Source organism: Alosa pseudoharengus, unplaced genomic scaffold (assembly GCF_046254945.1).
Source record: "Alosa pseudoharengus isolate Yale_2024_CS ecotype anadromous, Long Island Sound unplaced genomic scaffold, YU_APseudo_1.1 YU_APseudo_1.1_scf_6, whole genome shotgun sequence".
Classification (NCBI taxonomy): domain Eukaryota; kingdom Metazoa; phylum Chordata; class Actinopteri; order Clupeiformes; family Clupeidae; genus Alosa; species Alosa pseudoharengus.
Genome location: NW_027468848.1, coordinates 20,618,367 through 20,636,097, shown reverse-complemented (window position 1 = coordinate 20,636,097; position 17,731 = coordinate 20,618,367). Strand labels below are relative to the sequence as shown.

The 17,731-nt window shown below is 41.6% G+C and overlaps 2 protein-coding genes across 2 annotated transcripts in view; both read left to right on the top strand.

Moving 5' to 3' along the window:
* The first annotated feature begins 1,773 nt into the window (after positions 1 to 1,773).
* agpat9l (1-acylglycerol-3-phosphate O-acyltransferase 9, like) lies at positions 1,774 to 7,652 on the top strand. Its single transcript, XM_076270406.1, has 13 exons — positions 1,774 to 1,943; positions 2,209 to 2,370; positions 2,565 to 2,631; positions 4,311 to 4,605; positions 4,706 to 4,780; positions 4,970 to 5,059; positions 5,317 to 5,410; positions 5,504 to 5,619; positions 6,062 to 6,117; positions 6,208 to 6,293; positions 6,408 to 6,536; positions 6,723 to 6,802; positions 6,936 to 7,652. The coding sequence occupies exons 2-13, from the start codon at positions 2,227 to 2,229 to the stop codon at positions 7,045 to 7,047; spliced, it is 1,344 nt and encodes a 447-aa protein (XP_076126521.1). The 5' UTR covers positions 1,774 to 1,943; positions 2,209 to 2,226; the 3' UTR covers positions 7,048 to 7,652.
* Positions 7,653 to 11,048: 3,396 nt separating this feature from the next.
* Positions 11,049 to 17,731, top strand: part of tnksb (tankyrase, TRF1-interacting ankyrin-related ADP-ribose polymerase b) — a 17,412-nt gene continuing 10,729 nt past the window's right edge. Inside the window, exons 1-10 of the mRNA XM_076271433.1 lie at positions 11,049 to 11,522; positions 11,776 to 12,000; positions 12,373 to 12,468; positions 13,125 to 13,161; positions 13,627 to 13,702; positions 14,616 to 14,636; positions 16,090 to 16,184; positions 16,716 to 16,782; positions 16,966 to 17,152; positions 17,489 to 17,610. Of these exons, the coding sequence (XP_076127548.1) occupies positions 11,063 to 11,522; positions 11,776 to 12,000; positions 12,373 to 12,468; positions 13,125 to 13,161; positions 13,627 to 13,702; positions 14,616 to 14,636; positions 16,090 to 16,184; positions 16,716 to 16,782; positions 16,966 to 17,152; positions 17,489 to 17,610 (1,386 nt within the window). The 5' untranslated portion in view covers positions 11,049 to 11,062. The remainder of the gene's footprint in view (positions 11,523 to 11,775; positions 12,001 to 12,372; positions 12,469 to 13,124; positions 13,162 to 13,626; positions 13,703 to 14,615; positions 14,637 to 16,089; positions 16,185 to 16,715; positions 16,783 to 16,965; positions 17,153 to 17,488; positions 17,611 to 17,731) is intronic.

Genomic DNA, 17,731 nt, shown 5'->3' with positions numbered 1-17,731 from the left:
CATCTCGAAATCTGAATAGCTTCAGTGGAGAATTCGGCGCAAAGACTAAATTGGAGATACTGTCCAAATGGGGACAGGGGGTGTGATAAATGCAAATGAGGATCCATATATGGGCAAAGGAGCCACATTGACTCAGCTTGGATGGTTTTTAATAGTGAACCAATTTACCTCGCGCGACGCGCTAACACATAAATTGCCAGCCAAAGTTGACAGGCTACCTACATTTATGATTTTACGCTTTTGCTTGTGTATAAAAGACACCACCTCAGTCAGTTGTAAACTTTATTTCAGTTCAGCTGACATATTTAGTTCACTCAAAACCATTTACTGACATTTTCAATTTATTACCGTTTATAAGTATCTTATAAAGCTCTTTCCATTTGTGTTAGTTCACTCCTCTTTGCAATGTCTTGACTTGCCTGCGCTTTGGATATAACACTGTCAAAGCTCACAATGAAGAGTTAGTTAGGATGGAAATATGTTCCCAATCAACACAGAGAGATCACACACACACACACACACACACATGCACGCCAGGTGCACACATTGCCCCCCACACACACGTACACACCATGAAACTCCTCAATGGGGAGAGAGTGCAGCATGCAGTGCAAAACTGAACTGTCAGTACGGCTGACAGACTGCTGGGCTTCCTTGCCCTTAGAGCTGTTCTACAAACACCATAATGGGCCACCTATTGGGAAGCACTACATTCCAGGAATGCTCACCTGTCTTGGCTGGCTTCAGAATCATATCTCTATGCTAATGCTATAAAGCCGCTGGGTTGGATTTGTAAGATATCTGGCATCTTTGAGAATTTCAGCGTCGTACCGCTGTGATGTAATTCATAACAGCCCCCCCAAAAAAGGGTCAAACATTGATGCAACTCTAGCAGTAAATCCTATTTATTTGGACTTTACTGTAATGTTCTCATTGTTCTTATATTCTGGGTTGACGTGAAAAGTTCTGTTACAGTGTTTAGGCCCTATACTTTATAATTCCTGGTTTAAAATGTTCCAACTAGTAAAAATACATAAATTGTTTGACTGATGGATTGGTGAATTATTGAGTAATTAAACCCCAATCAAGGAATATCTATTACCCTCAGATTCTCAACTTCCAAATAGATCACATTTTGGCTTATAAAATAGAAATCGCTTATTTCCAACTTCCTGGCCTTTCATGTTAGAAAAATCCTCACAAATATTTTTCCCAGTTTTATCTCATGATTTATCAGGATTCTTTGATCTGTTTATAGAATACACTGTGAACATATGGTGGCCATATAAAAAGTCTTCTCTAAATCTGTATCCTGTAGCAGATAATATTTTATGTAACAGATAATTCTAGCAGTCTAAATTTGTGTGTGTGTGTGTGTGTGTGTGTGTGCGCGCGCGCGCGCGAGAGCGCCCGCGTCTGTGTCTGCCTGTCTGTCTGTGTGCGGAAAAAAGAGTGAGAATGTTTCAGGGACCAGGTGCATTTGGATGTTAGTCAGAGCTGATAGGCTATTTCTATTTATTTAGTATCTTATATATCCAAACTGAGAATGAAAAACGTCCGAAGCCAAATGGACGTACATTCTCTCCAATATCGGCTGTTTACCCACATCTATGGAAATACAATAGCCTAAGTAAACAAAAATAATCGAAATGTGAAAATGTGAAAATGTTCATTATCGGTCTGAAAGACCTTTTCGTCAAAACACGTCATACCCATGTTGTCACCAACACGCCTCCCTACCCCACTGGTCGCAGCGACAGCCAGGACTTGTAGTGAGCTACTGACGATTGCGCACCGTCCTCATTTCCATGCCGTGGCCAGTGGATGGCGTCAACTGTAATCAGTATGAACTTTGGTCTACATTGAAAGAGATCGCCACAAAGTCAAACTTTATTAGGCATCTGGGAGAAGAGGACAACGGTATGACATCTGTATGAGGAAAGGTAACGATCAAATCCCGTCACCCATTTCTAAACTGTGGAAGTTTTAAGTTGCGTGTGTGCCCTTGTCGTACCTGTCTGTCAGTCAGGTGGAATACATGTTGTCAGTGTACATGTGTAGATGTTTGTGTACATGTTTGTCAGCGAACACAACTTCCTGTCGTGTAGTTTGAATTAAAAACGTGGATATCTGAGAGAGAGTGGCAACATTTCCGTTCTGTAGCCTACACCACACAGTGCTCACGCCACTTTGTTGTTCTTTGGGCAGGCAGAGCGTTCTGGAGAAATGGAGGACTCCTGGGCTACAGTGATTTCGGTGGTTAAGGTGTGGTTCTCATTGGTAGTGGGGCTCATCATGCTGCCATCCATGTTTGGTCTCTCCCTGGGGATAACAGAAACATACATGACGATCTTAATCAAAACCTTGAAGGTAAAAAGAAACTACCCCAGCTGAATGTGAAAGTAAAAATGTTTACTTAAGGTGGCTATAAGTTTACTATTTGTCATTATGCTGCTTGTTAGAAGTGTGAAGAGGAAGTGTCCACATTAATATATCCACATCATCACAGTGTTTCACAATCAATTACAATGAACTTTCATATTGGGAAATATCTTTTTTTTCAGTGGGCCACTATGAGAATACAGAAAGGAGTCCAGGAACAAGAAACACTGAAGGCCTCTCCATCTAATGGTGAGATCATGCAAGGACAGACATACACATGAGAGTAGTTGGGAACTTGAGAGGAATCTTTTTCTTAGCTGGTGAAGGAGGGCTGCCCAACTGTGTGTTGTCCTTCCTCTTTTTTGTTTAGATTATAGCCTAATACCTTTGCATTTTTGTTTGAATGGAAGATATCAACCACTCATTTACTTGCAGGACTTAAAAACGGAATTTAAAGTTTAAAAGGATGTATTTGTGATGTTGCACATGTGCATACTAACCTCAGATGGGGAAGTCACTTGGTCATAGGCACATTGTCTATCATGTTCTTGAGGCAATCATTCCTTGCGTAAGATTTGCCTGTCTCTGAAAGTCTCCTCGGACTTTGGTCCAAATCTAATCAGTTACACCCTCTTGGTGGTTGATTGGCTCTTCTTCTTGGCTTGATTGAGTGTAATTTTCTGTCTCAACACTGGCACAGTAGGTCACAGAGAAAAGGGGTCATCGCTATAAGTTTACCCATCTCCTCACTGTCAGTTATCTTTCATCTTAACTAGCCATACAGGGGCTATGCGAAGAAAGGGTTCTTTGTTCTCTCATTATAATTATATAGTGGTGTAATCAATAACCTAAAAAGAAGCAATTGGTATGATGCAAAAGGTATACAATTGTGAGATTATATTTCATGCGCATCATTGCATAGCACCACAGACACAGGCACCCATTTCAGTCAGGTTGACCTTATCATCAAACTGACTGAATGTTGGGCGCTAAGATTAGATCTTCTAGAGCAGTGTTTCTCAAAGTGTGGTCCGGGGACCACTGGTGGTCCGCAAGATATCCCAAGTGGTCCGCGAGCAGACGTGGTAAAATATAATATAGATGAGTTGTTTGCAATATTGAACCAACTTGTATGTAAATTAAAACAGTTCTGGAACACTGTCTATGTAAGCTATGCCAGTTTAAATCATATGAATCCTCTGACACAATAACCAAAGTGCAAAGACAATAAGCAAGGTGGTTCAGTGAGTAGGCCTTGTGTAGGCTAATATACTGTTGAAGTAGGTCTAATCTTTTTTTTTAGCTAGGTGGTCCGTGCGTTTCTTTTTTATTGATTAAGTGGTCCTTTATCTGTAAAAGTTTGAGAAACACTGTTCTAGAGAGTAGAGTTGTTGTCCTAAAGCTAATATCTTCTTAGTAGAGTTGTAGTTGTTGTAATGCTAAGATCTTCTTAGAGTGGAGTTGTAGTTGTCCTAATACTAAGATCTTCTTAGAGTAGAGTTGTAGTTGTTGTCCTAATACTAAGATCTTCTTAGTAGAGTTGTAGTTGTTGTAATGCTAAGATCTTCTTAGACTAGGGTTGTAGTTGTTGTAATGCTAATGTCTTCTAAGAGTAGAGTTGTAGTTGTTGTAATGCTAAGATCTTCTTAGTAGAGTTGTAGTTGTTGTAATGCTAAGATCTTATTAGACTAGAGTTGTAGTTTTGTAATGCTAATGTCTTCTAAGAGTAGAGTTGTAGTTGTTGTAATGTTAATGTCTTCTAAGAGTAGAGTTGTAGTTGTTATAATGCTTCTGGCAGTGTCTGTATTCAGGAGCAAGCTGAACATAAACTGTGCTTTCTTCATATGATGGCAGTCATCATCATGCCGTTGCATAAGACTTGTGCCATCTGATTATGATGAAAACGTGGTTGTTGTCCACCCCTGCAGGAATCATCCAGAGGGACGACGGCTCCATGGAGCAAGAAATTGGGGAGCTGCGGCATGGCCGACCGAGGACCCAGGAGGGGGGCGACTTCACCCTCAGCGACGTCTTCTACTTCAGCAGGAAAGGCATCGAGACCATCGTGGAGGACGAGGTCACCCAGAGGTTCACGTCCGAGGAGCTGGCCTCCTGGAACCTGCTGACGCGCACCAACTACAACTTCCAATACATCAGCCTGCGGCTCACCATCTTATGGGGAGTGGGAGTCATGGTGCGCTACTGCATCCTTCTCCCTCTGAGGTACGGGGTCCTCTCCACTCGCCAGCATCTTTCTTCCCATCCATTTTCCCGTTGTTCATTAGTTGTTGATTTAGCCTCATCATCCTGTTTTTTATTTCAGAGTTACCCTGGCCTCTATTGGTCTAATCTGGCTGGTTATAGGAACAACACTGGTGGGGTTTTTGCCAAACAGCAGGTAATATTTCAAATGGGCATGGATCACAAACAAGGCTGCCATTATCTTGAAGGTCAACTTTCTAGAGAGTTTCATTACCTAGTTATGCTTCTGTCTCAAAGTGTTATTGTGTTCTGTGTGTGTGTGTGTGTGTGTGTGTGTGTGTGTGTGTGTGTGTGTGTGTGTGTGCGCGTGTGTCTGATTTGGCAGGGTGAAGAACTGGCTGAGTGAGCTCGTCCATGTCATGTGCTACAGGATCTGTGCAAGAGGCCTTTCAGCCGTTATCCACTACCACAACAGGTGAGGGGCCCAAGGGATCTCCTGTACTACAGAGCAGACAGTCCAGCATGATATCAAATAACCTAATACTTTCTATGATGCAAATCATAGGCAATGCACATCTTATGAAAACATCTAGAAATCGGGAAGTTTTCATCACTAGTTTTGCAACATGAATGAGAAAGCCAGCATAGCATTCATTTACAGTGATATTTCCTTTACATTCTATAATAATTCAGAGTTGCCATTTTTTTCCGCTTGTATTGTATTCTTCACAGAGAAAACAGGCCCAAAAGAGGTGGACTTTGTGTTGCTAATCACACTTCACCCATTGATGTGGTCATTCTTGCCAATGATGGCTGCTATGCTATGGTAAGTAAACAGTTACATTGTGTTGCTGCTGATTTTAACTGCCTATATCACATCTACCTCATTTTCATTGTTTGATTGTGCCTTAATCCTCAGGTTGGTCAAGTCCATGGTGGTCTCATGGGAGTGATTCAGAGGGCTATGGTCAGGTCCTGTCCTCACATCTGGTTTGAGCGATCAGAGATGAAAGATCGCCACCTTGTGACTCAGAGGTAATATGTCAGCAATTTCACTGCAGCTAGATAGATAGATTATAGATAGCTAGAATTGCTGTCTGGTGTATCAGAAACAGCAGATATAAAGATAGCCATCTTTACAGCTGTGCACAGATAAGATACATGAAAAATACACAGATAAGCATGAAAACACACACACACACACACACACACACACACACACACACGCACACACACACACACACACACACACACACACACATACCTTTAACCAGTACCTTAAGGCTTAAGTAATAGGGTTAGCCTTTAATCAATAATGAAACTATAATTGTACTATACTATATAACTGTAATTTATCCAATATTTAAATTCATTTACATTTATTTATTTTTATTTAGATTAATTAATTATTCTTTCTGGTAGTTTCAGATCAGTTGATGTCTGACCTTGGTCATTTGTGTTTGTTGTGTCTTGGCAGACTGAAAGATCATGTGAATGATAAGACCAAGCTTCCCATATTGATTTTCCCCGAGGGTAAGATTTTTTTAAGGACGTTTACTCAAATATACTCCCTAATTCTTCAGTTGTTTGAATGAGGCATGTTTTGCTCCTTGGTATCCACAGGGACATGCATCAACAACACATCAGTCATGATGTTTAAAAAAGGAAGCTTTGAGATTGGCGGTGCAGTCTACCCAGTGGCTATAAAGGTGAATACATTGTCTTCTGTTCACCTTGCCTTTTGAGAATTAATTCATTTAGACTATTTTATTGGGCTTGCGGATACCTACCTTCATTTACATAGCAGTATGCTCTTCTCATAGTATGACCCCCAGTTTGGTGATGCCTTCTGGAACAGTTCTAAGTACAACATGGTGAGCTATCTGCTGAGAATGATGACAAGTTGGGCTATTAAATGCAATGTCTGGTATCTTCCTGCCATGGCCCAAGAGGTAAGTTCATATGAATATCATAGTAATTACAATTTTACATTTATGCATGTTTGTATTTATTTATTTATTTATTTATTTATCAATTAGCTATCGTAATGCTTTTTCTTGATGATAATGATGATTATAGGAGAACATACACAATATTTTATCTTCAGACTAGATAAGATTTATTTTTTGTTTACACAGGAAGGGGAAGATGCAGTTCAGTTTGCCAACAGAGTCAAATCTGCAATCGCTCACCAGGGTGGACTGGTAGATTTATCCTGGTAAAAAAAAAATACCAACCATTCTTTCATCTTTTACTTCTTTTACCTCTTTTACTTCCCACTTTAATGGAATTATATCTGCTCCTGTGTGTTTGTTATTGGTTATGTCGTCATGGTGTTTTGTGTGTTATAGGGATGGGGGCCTGAAGAGAGGGAAAGTGAAGGACACGCTAAAGGAGCAGCAGCAGAAGATGTACAGCAGCATGGTGGTGGGGGACGACAGCAGTGGCAGTGCCAGTGACTGACCTTTTTCCGTTCCGACTAAAAAGCCACAGTGTCCGAAAGCATGTTAAGGGCGGAACACACTTCCCTGCATTTGATTTAACAAACACCACCCTGAAGTCCAATGAAAGATACAGTATATTGTTTTTTTTTTTTGTAGTAATTCCAACTGCCCAGTAGATGGCATCCAAAGGTTATGACAACATTTAAAGTTCCATAACCCACCACCTGAATGAGTGAATGGGCTCATTCGACTTCATGCAGCGCTGCGCAAGTCTAGCTGGGGGACGACAGCAGCAGTAGTGCCAGTGACTGACCTTTCTCCGTTCCGACTAAAAAGCCACTCGGCAATCCCTCTCAGTGTCTGAAAGCATGTTAAGGGCGGAACACGCTTCCCTGCATTCATTGCAAAGTGAGTCCTCTCACTGCTGGAAACGGAATACCGTGCCATTGTCTGGGGAATGGAGAAGATTCATGGGGGACTGAATCACGGACTCCCTTTCCTTTGATTGAGAGGTGTTATCCTTGATATTCAAGAAAGAATGAAGCACAGCTCAGGATTGTCATGTATTGTGTTTCCCCATTGCAGAGTCTTTTTAAAATAAAGTGTTCAGCACTCCGAAACAAATATGTAGTTTTCTTTGCTATTTTTATGCAGCTGAATGTGCAGAGGAAGTCAGAGGAACCGCAAAGCAGTTGCAGTTGTATTCAAGTGAAAATAATGAGATCACTGAATGAGATAATGAAAATGAGATCACTTTACTCAAAATGTTTCTTTTGGTTTAATGTCAGTTCACACAATACAGAGCTAGATTTTTTTTTGCTTCCTTTAAAGGCACAATAGCTGGCCTTGGTACAGAACATGGTTATGTGAGTACATCATTTGGATTAACAAACACCACCCTGAAGTCCAATGAAAAGATACAGTATATTGTTTTTTGTTTTGAAGTAATTCCAACTGCCCAGTAGATGGCATCCAAAGGTTATGATGACATTTACGTAAAGTTCCATAACCCACCACTTGAATGAGTGAATGGACTCATTCGACTTCATGCAGTACTGGCTGAATGTGATGCTGGATTTAACACAATGCACGTTTTTATTGTGCAAAAGTCCAGAAAGTATCATGTTCAGCCAGATGTGTACGGCACTGCATGAAGTGCATGTAGTTAGAATAATGACATTATTCACAATAGAATTCACAGTTAGAATAATGACATTATTCAAAGTTTGAGGATAGGCTAGACATTTTCAAGAATTGGCACACATATTATTTATTTTCATTTGTTATTCCAGAGTGAAGTTAATACTGTTTCTGGTTTGTGTGTGTGTGTGTGTGTGTGTGTGTGTGTGTGTGTGTGTGTGTGTGTGAAACAGAGGGAGGGAGAAAGAAAGAGGCATTTAAAATTACTTGTTGCAGTCATGAAACATAAAATGGGTATGGGGACATTTGAAAAGTGTCCTTGTCCAAGTCTAAAGAATGGCACACATGGGAGATTTCTTGGAGCCTTCTTTACCAGACTTCCTGCCAACCTCAACTTCCTCTTTGCTCCCACGATGGTGCAGAGCAGTCTCCTCTGTCAATGCTAGAATTAAACACATGCTATTGTTATAACCAACTGATAGCTGGCTTTTCATTTACATTGTCATTTAGTTATTGTGTTTTAATTACAGCTTTCATGTCATTTTTACATGCCATACTGCAAACATACCAAAGAAGAGGCCTATCTTTCAAAACAGAACAATAGCACGGTATCGCTGTACAGATGCAGTAAAATAACCTATTTTAGGGTAGGTGTTAGCATTTACCTTTTGAAAGTGTATTCATGTTGTCTCCATCTGGACCTGAGAGACATGATTGGTTTTGATGACCCTGTTTTTATTTATATATATAAATAAAAACATATACCCTCATATATAAAAAGGGTAGGTGTTAGCATTTACCTTTTGAAAGTGTATTCATGTTGTCTCCATCTGGACCTGAGAGACATGATTGGTTTTGATGACCCTGTTTTTATTTATATATATAAATAAAAACATATATAAATGTATAATATTAGTATATATAAAAAAATAATTAGATAATTACATATTGAAATCAATTGTAAATCAACTAGACAAAATAATTTGTCATCCATTTGTAGCCTATACTTCTTACCACTAAAGTGTCCAAAATGTCCTTCCTCCTTGTTTTTGGAAGGGTTTCCAAGTATCTGTTTTTAAAAAAAATAAATTCCATCCAAAATCATCATAATAATCATCATTTTATTTTATCATGATCATCATCATCATCATCACCACCACCACAAGCCAGTGAAACCATAGCTTAGTTTGGTTTCAGATTTGATTTGCAGAAACAAGGGTGTTATCATAGCAACCTAATGTAGATGATAGAACAACTTACACTAAAGTTACAGCACAAAGTTCTGACATTTTCTATGCTGTGACAGGCACACTTAGGGCTCTAAATATGTTAAATTCACACAAGTTTTTTTTGTCTTCCAGGAAATAAACAGATGTTTAATTGCAGAAATAAACACACATAACACACCCAGAATCAAATATATGTATCTTGTCTTGAGCCACTTACATTTTCAAATAAGAATCAGCTCCGACTTTCCCTGATGCCCCTGAGGATATTGGCATTTCTGCCCTCTAGGGACTGCTACATACCAACATCAAAGAAAGCAGAGGTCTAGGAGTAATGTCAGAGGAGACAAAAAAAAAAAAAAAAAAAAAATTGTCAGAGTCACTTCTCCTGTTTCTCACTTCTCCGCTCAGGCAATGTGTCACAGTTTGGCTGTCCTGTGCTGTTTTCCTGTGCTGGTTTGTTGTTGTCACCCTAGCAACCGGGAATACAAAGACAATGGTCCATTCTAAGCTGCCAGTCTTTCAGAGCATAACCTGCCTTGACACAGTGCACTGGTTAATGATTATGTTTACAGGATCTTGTTTTTGAAATGTCATTACTCTTTAAAGCACTCTAACATACTGTTCATGAAATGTTTAATGCAAGTGCAAGTAGATTGGTTTCATTCATGGGCTTTGTTCAGCGTTTGACTTTAATCTGTATGACATGAGGCTTTATTTATTCTCGGAGGTTCATTGAGGGTAGTCCTCATTTTCAGTGAACCTTTATTTATTCTCGGAGGTTCATTGAGGGTAGTCCTCATTTTCAGTGAAGCCGAGATAAGATAAGATGATAAGATAACCTACATAACATTATAGAGGAGGAAGGGACTGAGGCCAGGGATTTAAGTGAACAAGCAGTAGCATTTCTATATATCACATAGTCTAGAACTGACATGACCCTCATGTAGCCTATACAATTATTGGGTTGACAGTGTGTGACTTGGAACTGAGATGGCCATATCTTGGTATGATTGAGCGGTATGGCAAGAGGTAGGAAATCACTTCTAAAGGTCACTCAAAGGATTAACATTTGGCCTTCACATGGTTCTACCACATCAAATGCAATTTAATTCCAATAGAAGATGAGCAATAGGAAATTGAAAAGCCTAACCCCCACAGGCAGTAAGTGTCTGTTGTAGGTTTAAACAAAATGTTTTGTCTGCTCTGAGTCACTTGATATGACCATTCAACATGTCATGCCTATGCCCTGGGTTCTCAAGGACACACCCCACAACAAAACCATGGACAAGGATGGGACAGTGCATTTCAAAATATGAAGTGATTTCCTACTGATAATGTTGCTGCATGATATGACACATGAGAGAGAGGGAGAGAGGGAGAGTCTAGGCTACTTTTACACTTTAGAAATAGAATATCTTTCTATAATTAGAGAGAGATTCATGCTAGACACCTATGCTGCACACTTTTCTTAAAAACCAGGGCATGTCATGATATTAACGATTATGAATATTTTCCTCTTTGATATTTGATGTCAAGCGCAGGATAACAATGCACGATAACTGATCCAGTAGTGTGCCAAAGGCTTTCGTGTTTATATAAGCTATTACGTATTTCCGGTTCTGTATTCTTCCGCTTATCGCTGACACGCAGATTTTACGGGGCAAAATGGCCGTGTCCCGTAGATCATCACAACAACAGCAAACGACGCTACAATCTCCGCCGAGAAATGCTGTTATTTCAACCCCTCCGGATTCTCCCTTAACCGTAGTAGGATCATCGAGTTTGGTTTCGACTGACGGTAGTCAGGAATGCAGCGGCAGTATGGAGCCAACGCCAGCCTCTCCTGAAATGCCCACTACCACAACGACGGCCCTCGCTAGCCCCCTCTGCAGCAGTAGCAGTTCCCACACAAACATCGGCGGGGCTAGCAGCTGCAGTACGAGCCCGGGCTCAGGAGCCACCAGCCCGGGGGAGGGCGTCTGCGCTACCGGTGGAGCCTTCCGAGAACTCTTCGAGGCCTGCCGCAATGGTGATGTCTCTCGGGTTAAGAGACTTGTGGACTCTGTGAATGTGAATGCCAAGGACATGGCTGGGAGGAAATCTACGCCGTTACATTTCGCTGCAGGTTTGGCATGAACGCGTTCTTTCATGTTTGTAAATATCTGCGGTGCGAGCTGACCAGCTAATGGGCTAAGCTAATATTGGTTTGCCCACAACAACATTTTGATATTGATACGAAGAAGCTCATAGATTAATTTTGTTAAATAGTATTTTCCGATTTTATGCGTTTGTAAGTTTTAATGCGTTTGTTTTTGTCAGATTTTTTCAAGCGTGAATGCCATTGTTATTCTAATGGCTGGCTTCTGGTCCTCCCACAGGCTTTGGCAGAAAGGACGTGGTGGAACACCTCTTACAGACGGGTGCCAACGTGCATTCCCGTGACGACGGTGGTCTGATCCCCCTTCACAATGCCTGCTCTTTCGGTCATGCTGAAGTCGTCAGCCTGCTTTTGTGCCAAGGCGCAGACCCAAATGCCCGGGACAACTGGAACTATACCCCTCTACACGAGGCAGCCATCAAGGGCAAGATAGATGTTTGCATCGGTAGGGTTTGGCACACAGTACAGCTGTATGACTATATGGATACATACCACTGATGATTAAATGCTTTAATTCCTTCATTCATTTTAAACTGACATAATATAAACCTTATTATTTGACAGAATATACGTTATTATTTGACAAAATATAAACATTATGGTGACACTTTCAACAAAAGTAACATTACATATTTTGCACTTCTGTGCATGAGTGTGGCGTTGTTACTGCAGCAGCAGCCCCTTTTGCGACACTGCCTTTTCGCATGCTCTCTTGTACTGAGTCTGCTTTGAGGCTTTTCCACCCCCTCCCTTTGCTGAGGTAGCGGTTCTGTGTCTGTCCGCTGCATTGAGGCGCCTGCTTGTGTTTCTCTCACAGTCCTGCTCCAGCATGGAGCTGATCCCAACATCCGCAACACTGACGGGAAGTCTGCCCTGGATCTGGCTGACCCCTCTGCTAAGGCCGTTCTCACTGGTGAGTGCAGGTTTTTTTCTGCCTAAACACACTGTTGTCTGATACAAGCAAAACAATCAAGTGTGTTGTTTAATGTATGATTATAAAAAGCATGCTATAAAGTGGTCAAGAATTAAGTGTTGCTGAGGGGAGGTATATGATGCAGAGGTAGTGCAAGTGTAAAAATTACTTAGACTAGAAATACACAGTAGCAGTTAAGGAGCAGTCTGTGATTTTGATCTTTTTGTCAAATTCAATGAATTGCCAATCATGGCCCTCTTGCTGTCAATTCCATTCAGTGTGTTTTGTGTTCCAATGTTTGTACAATGTTTGCTTAACTCTTTAAATGGGAAACAAAGTAGTGGCCCGGGCCGAGCCATAAACAGTCCCAGCCGATCAATGCAAAGGGAGGGATGGAGGCTAATTTGTTTTTCTGTTGAGCTTAAATGTCAACAACCTTTTCTCAAAAAACAGGTTGCAGACTACATCTCTAGGTAGAAATACTGTGACTCATTGGTTCTGTAAAATCCCACTCAGTGCAACAGGGAGTGTCATATTTTAGGTCATTTTATAGTTATTTTTGCCTACAATATTCCATCTCTAGTGAAAAACATGCTTCTGCACATAATTACTTGCTAGTTGTCTAATTTGATTTTTTGTGTTCTGTCCCGATCTAGGGGAATACAAGAAGGATGAGCTTCTAGAAGCTGCAAGGTGAGTGCAGATACTAATCCCGTAAGTTCTCTGTGTTGGCAGAGCTGTGTGCGCCAAGCAGAAGGTTTGGGACCTGACCTTTACAGACAGGGACTCACAGTCGTGGCTATGAAAGTTGGCACGAGATTAGTACTGAAGGAAGGTTATGTTATTAACCCTGCTCAGGTGTACACTAGCTGATTGTTGATGGGCCTGTATTTTGTAATACACTGAAAGGGGCTTTGCATTTGCCACCATTTGACATGCACACCTCACAAAACATTCAAGCAAAACATCTCTACTAAAGCTGTTAGGTTCATAACTGGAAAAAAAAAAAACACTGGTTATTTTGAAGACAATACTGAGAGAAAAGTGATGCTTAATCTCGATCAGTGGCTTCATGATCTCTGTGTGAGTTGTGGATTACTGTGGTTGCGCTGGTCATCCGCTTTCCTGATCGGTGATGCATGTCCTGCTTTTGTTCAGGAGTGGAAACGAGGAGAAGCTAATGGCTTTGCTCACACCGCTAAATGTCAACTGCCATGCCAGCGACGGGCGCAAGGTAAGACACTAATTAAACCGTGCACCCGGTACACTGACTGCAGAACAGCCGCGTCAACTGTGTAGACTATGTTTCTTCTGCACCAAACAAATAATCCAGTTGTTCAGGATTGAAAAGACACAGCCCTCTGTAAACCCTTTCTCTGCAGATAGCAGTTTAATGACATTATCTTCAGGGATATTTCCATCAGTACACCTAAACAATAGCATCACTCATGAGTAATTTAAAAAAAGTATGTGGCTGTGTTAAGGTTTAGGTGATGTTTGCCTTTAATATCAGGGTTGCCCTGCGGCTGTTTATTTAATTTATGCAAGGTTAGATATTCCACTGATGTAAAATGTGGACTGGGACATATAGCAGCCATGGCCTAGTTGAGGTTAGGCTTCTAGACCATGCTTGTTTTGATTTGGGTCATACTTTAAATTTCTGCTTATTATAGTCTGATCTCTGTAATAGTTACCATCATATCTTGTCTCAGATGCTGTAGCCAAGGCTATTGCTCTGGGTGGTTGCGTTCTTTCACTGAGCATGTTATCCCCAGTCCTCCTCACACAGAGATAGATAGAGGGAAACAAGCCTACTTAACATGTAGTTGATGTGTTTACATGAAGCTCCCTGAAGAAATGCTAATGGCTAGATTAATACTTAGCATTAGGTAGCCTTGAATAGAGTGATGATAGTACAAATGTTACCCATTAAAGGTTTTGGTGGTTCATGGCCTCTTTTTTTTATTTCAATTGAAATTACTGATTAACAAATGATAGCTGATGGTTATAAGTAATATATTTTGTTGTTTCTATGAAATACTGAAACTGTTAAGACAAACATTATAGGAATCCTCACAGTTGATGGGGCAAATGTCATTTTGTAATTTTTGTTTTGTGTCTCTTATTGTGGCGAAATTGTCGATCAGTCAACATCACAAAAAATGCTGGTAAGTTGTATTTTGAAAACAGCTTTTAGATTGATGCACTGATTGTGTTTTTTTTTTTTTACTTTTTGAAAGCCTAAATTTGCCCCCCCTCCCTGAGCTATCACATTTAATTGCACAGAATCCTGGGCCTTTTTTTCCCCCCCTTCCTAGTCACTGTCCATGTCTCTGCCAGGGTCCCCATTTTTTATGTCTGTCTGGTTGAGATGGGCAGGTGCTGAATTTGAGATGTCCTATTTATACTGGCGTCCGGAATGTTCTGTTTCCTGCTTTTTGACAGCGCTCCGTCCTCTTTGCCCCGTTCACCCTTCACATTCCCCCTTTTTAACCACTGTAATGTTTTTTTCACTCCTATGAGTCTGTTCTCTGTGATTAAATGGACGCATGCTTTAAGTTCTGCACCTGCACTCTCTCTTGAGTACTTCCAATCTCTTCTCGGCTGCTACCATTTGACTTTCATTCCTCATGGCATGGAAATGTGCATCCAGTGACAACTGCAATTCTCACAATAGGAAATGTCATCACCTATTTGCTTGGACCATCATCCGTATGTGATAATGACCATTTGCATTTTGGTGCTGAATCATATTCTGCTTGTGTAACTACAGTCTCATGCCACTAAACCATGAGATTCTACATTGTGTTTTGATTTCTGTCCACTCTGGTCATGTCTCTTTGCATGCGATAAGCTGAATCTTATGTGTGGGTGAATGCCTGACACTCTCTTTCTTGTGCAGTATGTACTAAACTTTGCCCCTTTTTTAAATTGTGGAACTGCATTCTCTCTAACACTGTGTTTGGCTGAAGTGTACTGTACAGCTCCCCAGACTCGTTTATTCGTGTAGCACCAAGATAGGTTTGGTAAAGAAGTCTTCTACTCAAGATGCATAGAGCTCAGAGTGACATCACTTAATCACATGTCGTTTAGCTGCAGACAGTGGTGGAGCTCTTTAACGGGTTAACGTTGGCCTTTTACAGTGTGGTTTTGTCTTAAAGCGGGCTGCAGACAATTGTCCGTTAGTTGCAGATGAACCACAGTGCCCCCGAAGCAGCACAAGCATGTCTGCACTCGGGTCTTAAAATAATGGGCGTCTCACTTCAAGGCGGATTGAGGGCGCTGGCTGGCTGCCAGAAAGGAACAATTGAGAAAGCTTGGCGCCCTCCCTCCCTCATTCTGCTACACTCCCACACACACACACACACACACACACACACACACACACACACACACTCCCTCCACTCTCCAGGGCCATCGTTAGATGCGTATTCACAGCGAGCTGCCTTAGTTGCCCTCAGCCAGTGAGCATCACAAGGATCATGAATATTCAGGTCTGATGATTGCGCCTCTCTCTCTCTTCCTGCCCTTCCACTCCCGACCCCCTCCCCTACCCACCAACCTCTCCCTCCCTCCATCCCTCCCTCTTTCTCCCTCCCTCTTTCTCTCTCTCTCCCTCAGTCCACCCCCCTCCACCTGGCGGCAGGCTACAACCGCGTGCGGATCGTTCAGCTCCTGCTGCAGTACGGTGCAGACGTCCATGCCAAGGATAAGGGGTGGGTGTCTGTGTGTGTGTGTGGGCGCTGATTCCTCTGGCACTACCATTGTCATATGTGTCAAAATGTCCGAGATGCTGCTTCTTTCAGCCATAGAGTGACTCAAGCATTATATAAATTGTATTGATTATTTAAATGCCTTACATATACGCATATTATAAATATTGTGCCTTTATCTTATTTCTGTAATTAAACAAATAATAGGAAGTAAATGTATTTATCATAGTTGCACTTTTATGAAATCATTTGGACTTGGAGAGTTGGAGAGAGGGCACTGACTTTTCCAGCGTTCGTACACAGAACAAACGTATTAAAAATGAGACGGCTTTGAAGAGGCGGGAGGGGGGAGGGTGAAAAAACACCATAAATTAGAAAGGCAGACTTGTCTCCTGTGGGGAGGTGTGTGTGGTAGACTTGAGAAGGGTGGGGGGCTGTTAAGTTTAGGAATTTCAGATTCACTTATGTTCCATTTGTGTTGCTCCACTGAAACGGGGCTAAATTATTTACAACAAAAATTCTTTCTCACCGTAGTGGCCTGGTTCCCCTTCATAATGCCTGCTCCTACGGCCACTACGAGGTGACAGAGCTTCTTCTGAAGGTAAAACACTTTTTTTGCATTATATCGATCATTTTGTCCAGTAGTCCAATACCAGTAGTCTTAGTACTTCATTGTGAGATTTGCCTGTTTTAAGTGTTAAATCCATATATTTAGTATGCATTGTTACCATACCCAGTTTCCTTGCTCTCACCCCTGATGTTTGATGGTGTTGTTTCTCTTCAGCATGGCGCTTGCGTGAACGCCATGGACCTGTGGCAGTTCACCCCTCTGCACGAGGCAGCCTCCAAGAACCGCGTGGAGGTGTGCTCCTTGCTGCTCAGCCATGGTGCCGACCCCACGCTGGCCAACTGCCACAGCAAGAGCGCTGTGGATATGGCCCCCACCGCCGAGCTCAAAGAGAGGCTCACCTGTGAGTGAGAGCGACCGCACACATCTCACTGTTATTTCAATATATTTATACTTTCGCACTCTCTCTAATACACAGGGCTTAAAGTGTTCAGGCACCATGTCTGAATTCAGCTGGTATGCTTAAGATTTGAAAATAGACAATGAGACTACAGTATATATGACATCCTCATAAATGTCTGATAACTTCATGCACAGACATTTTTATTGCTTTAAGCCCTGAATGCAGTAAAAGTTGAAATCCAGTGTTGCATTGAATCAAAAATGATGGAGGATTGGATGGATTTTTGGATGGATTGGGAGGATTGGATGGATTTTTTTTCTTCTTCCACAATTCCAGATGAGTTCAAAGGTCATTCACTGCTCCAAGCTGCCCGCGAGGCGGATGTAGCCAAGGTGAAGAAGACTCTTGCCTTGGAGATCATCAGCTTCAAACACCCGCAGACGCACGAGACGGCGCTGGTGAGCTTTGCCTCCCATCTCCCCTCCCAAGTGCTTTTTTTTTTACACTCCAATGTATTTGGGTGTGGACTTTTCCTTCACTCATTCACTGTTTTCTGGGGGTGGTGGTGTTGTCGTGTTG

Bases quoted from the DNA above. Each gene is read 5' to 3' on its own strand.
- agpat9l (XM_076270406.1), top strand. From the start codon at position 2,227: ATGGAGGACTCCTGGGCTACAGTGATTTCGGTGGTTAAGGTGTGGTTC. The intron at 4,781-4,969 runs GTAATATTTCAA...CTGATTTGGCAG, and splicing joins GGGTTTTTGCCAAACAGCAG to GGTGAAGAACTGGCTGAGTG. The intron at 5,060-5,316 runs GTGAGGGGCCCA...TATTCTTCACAG, and splicing joins GTTATCCACTACCACAACAG to AGAAAACAGGCCCAAAAGAG.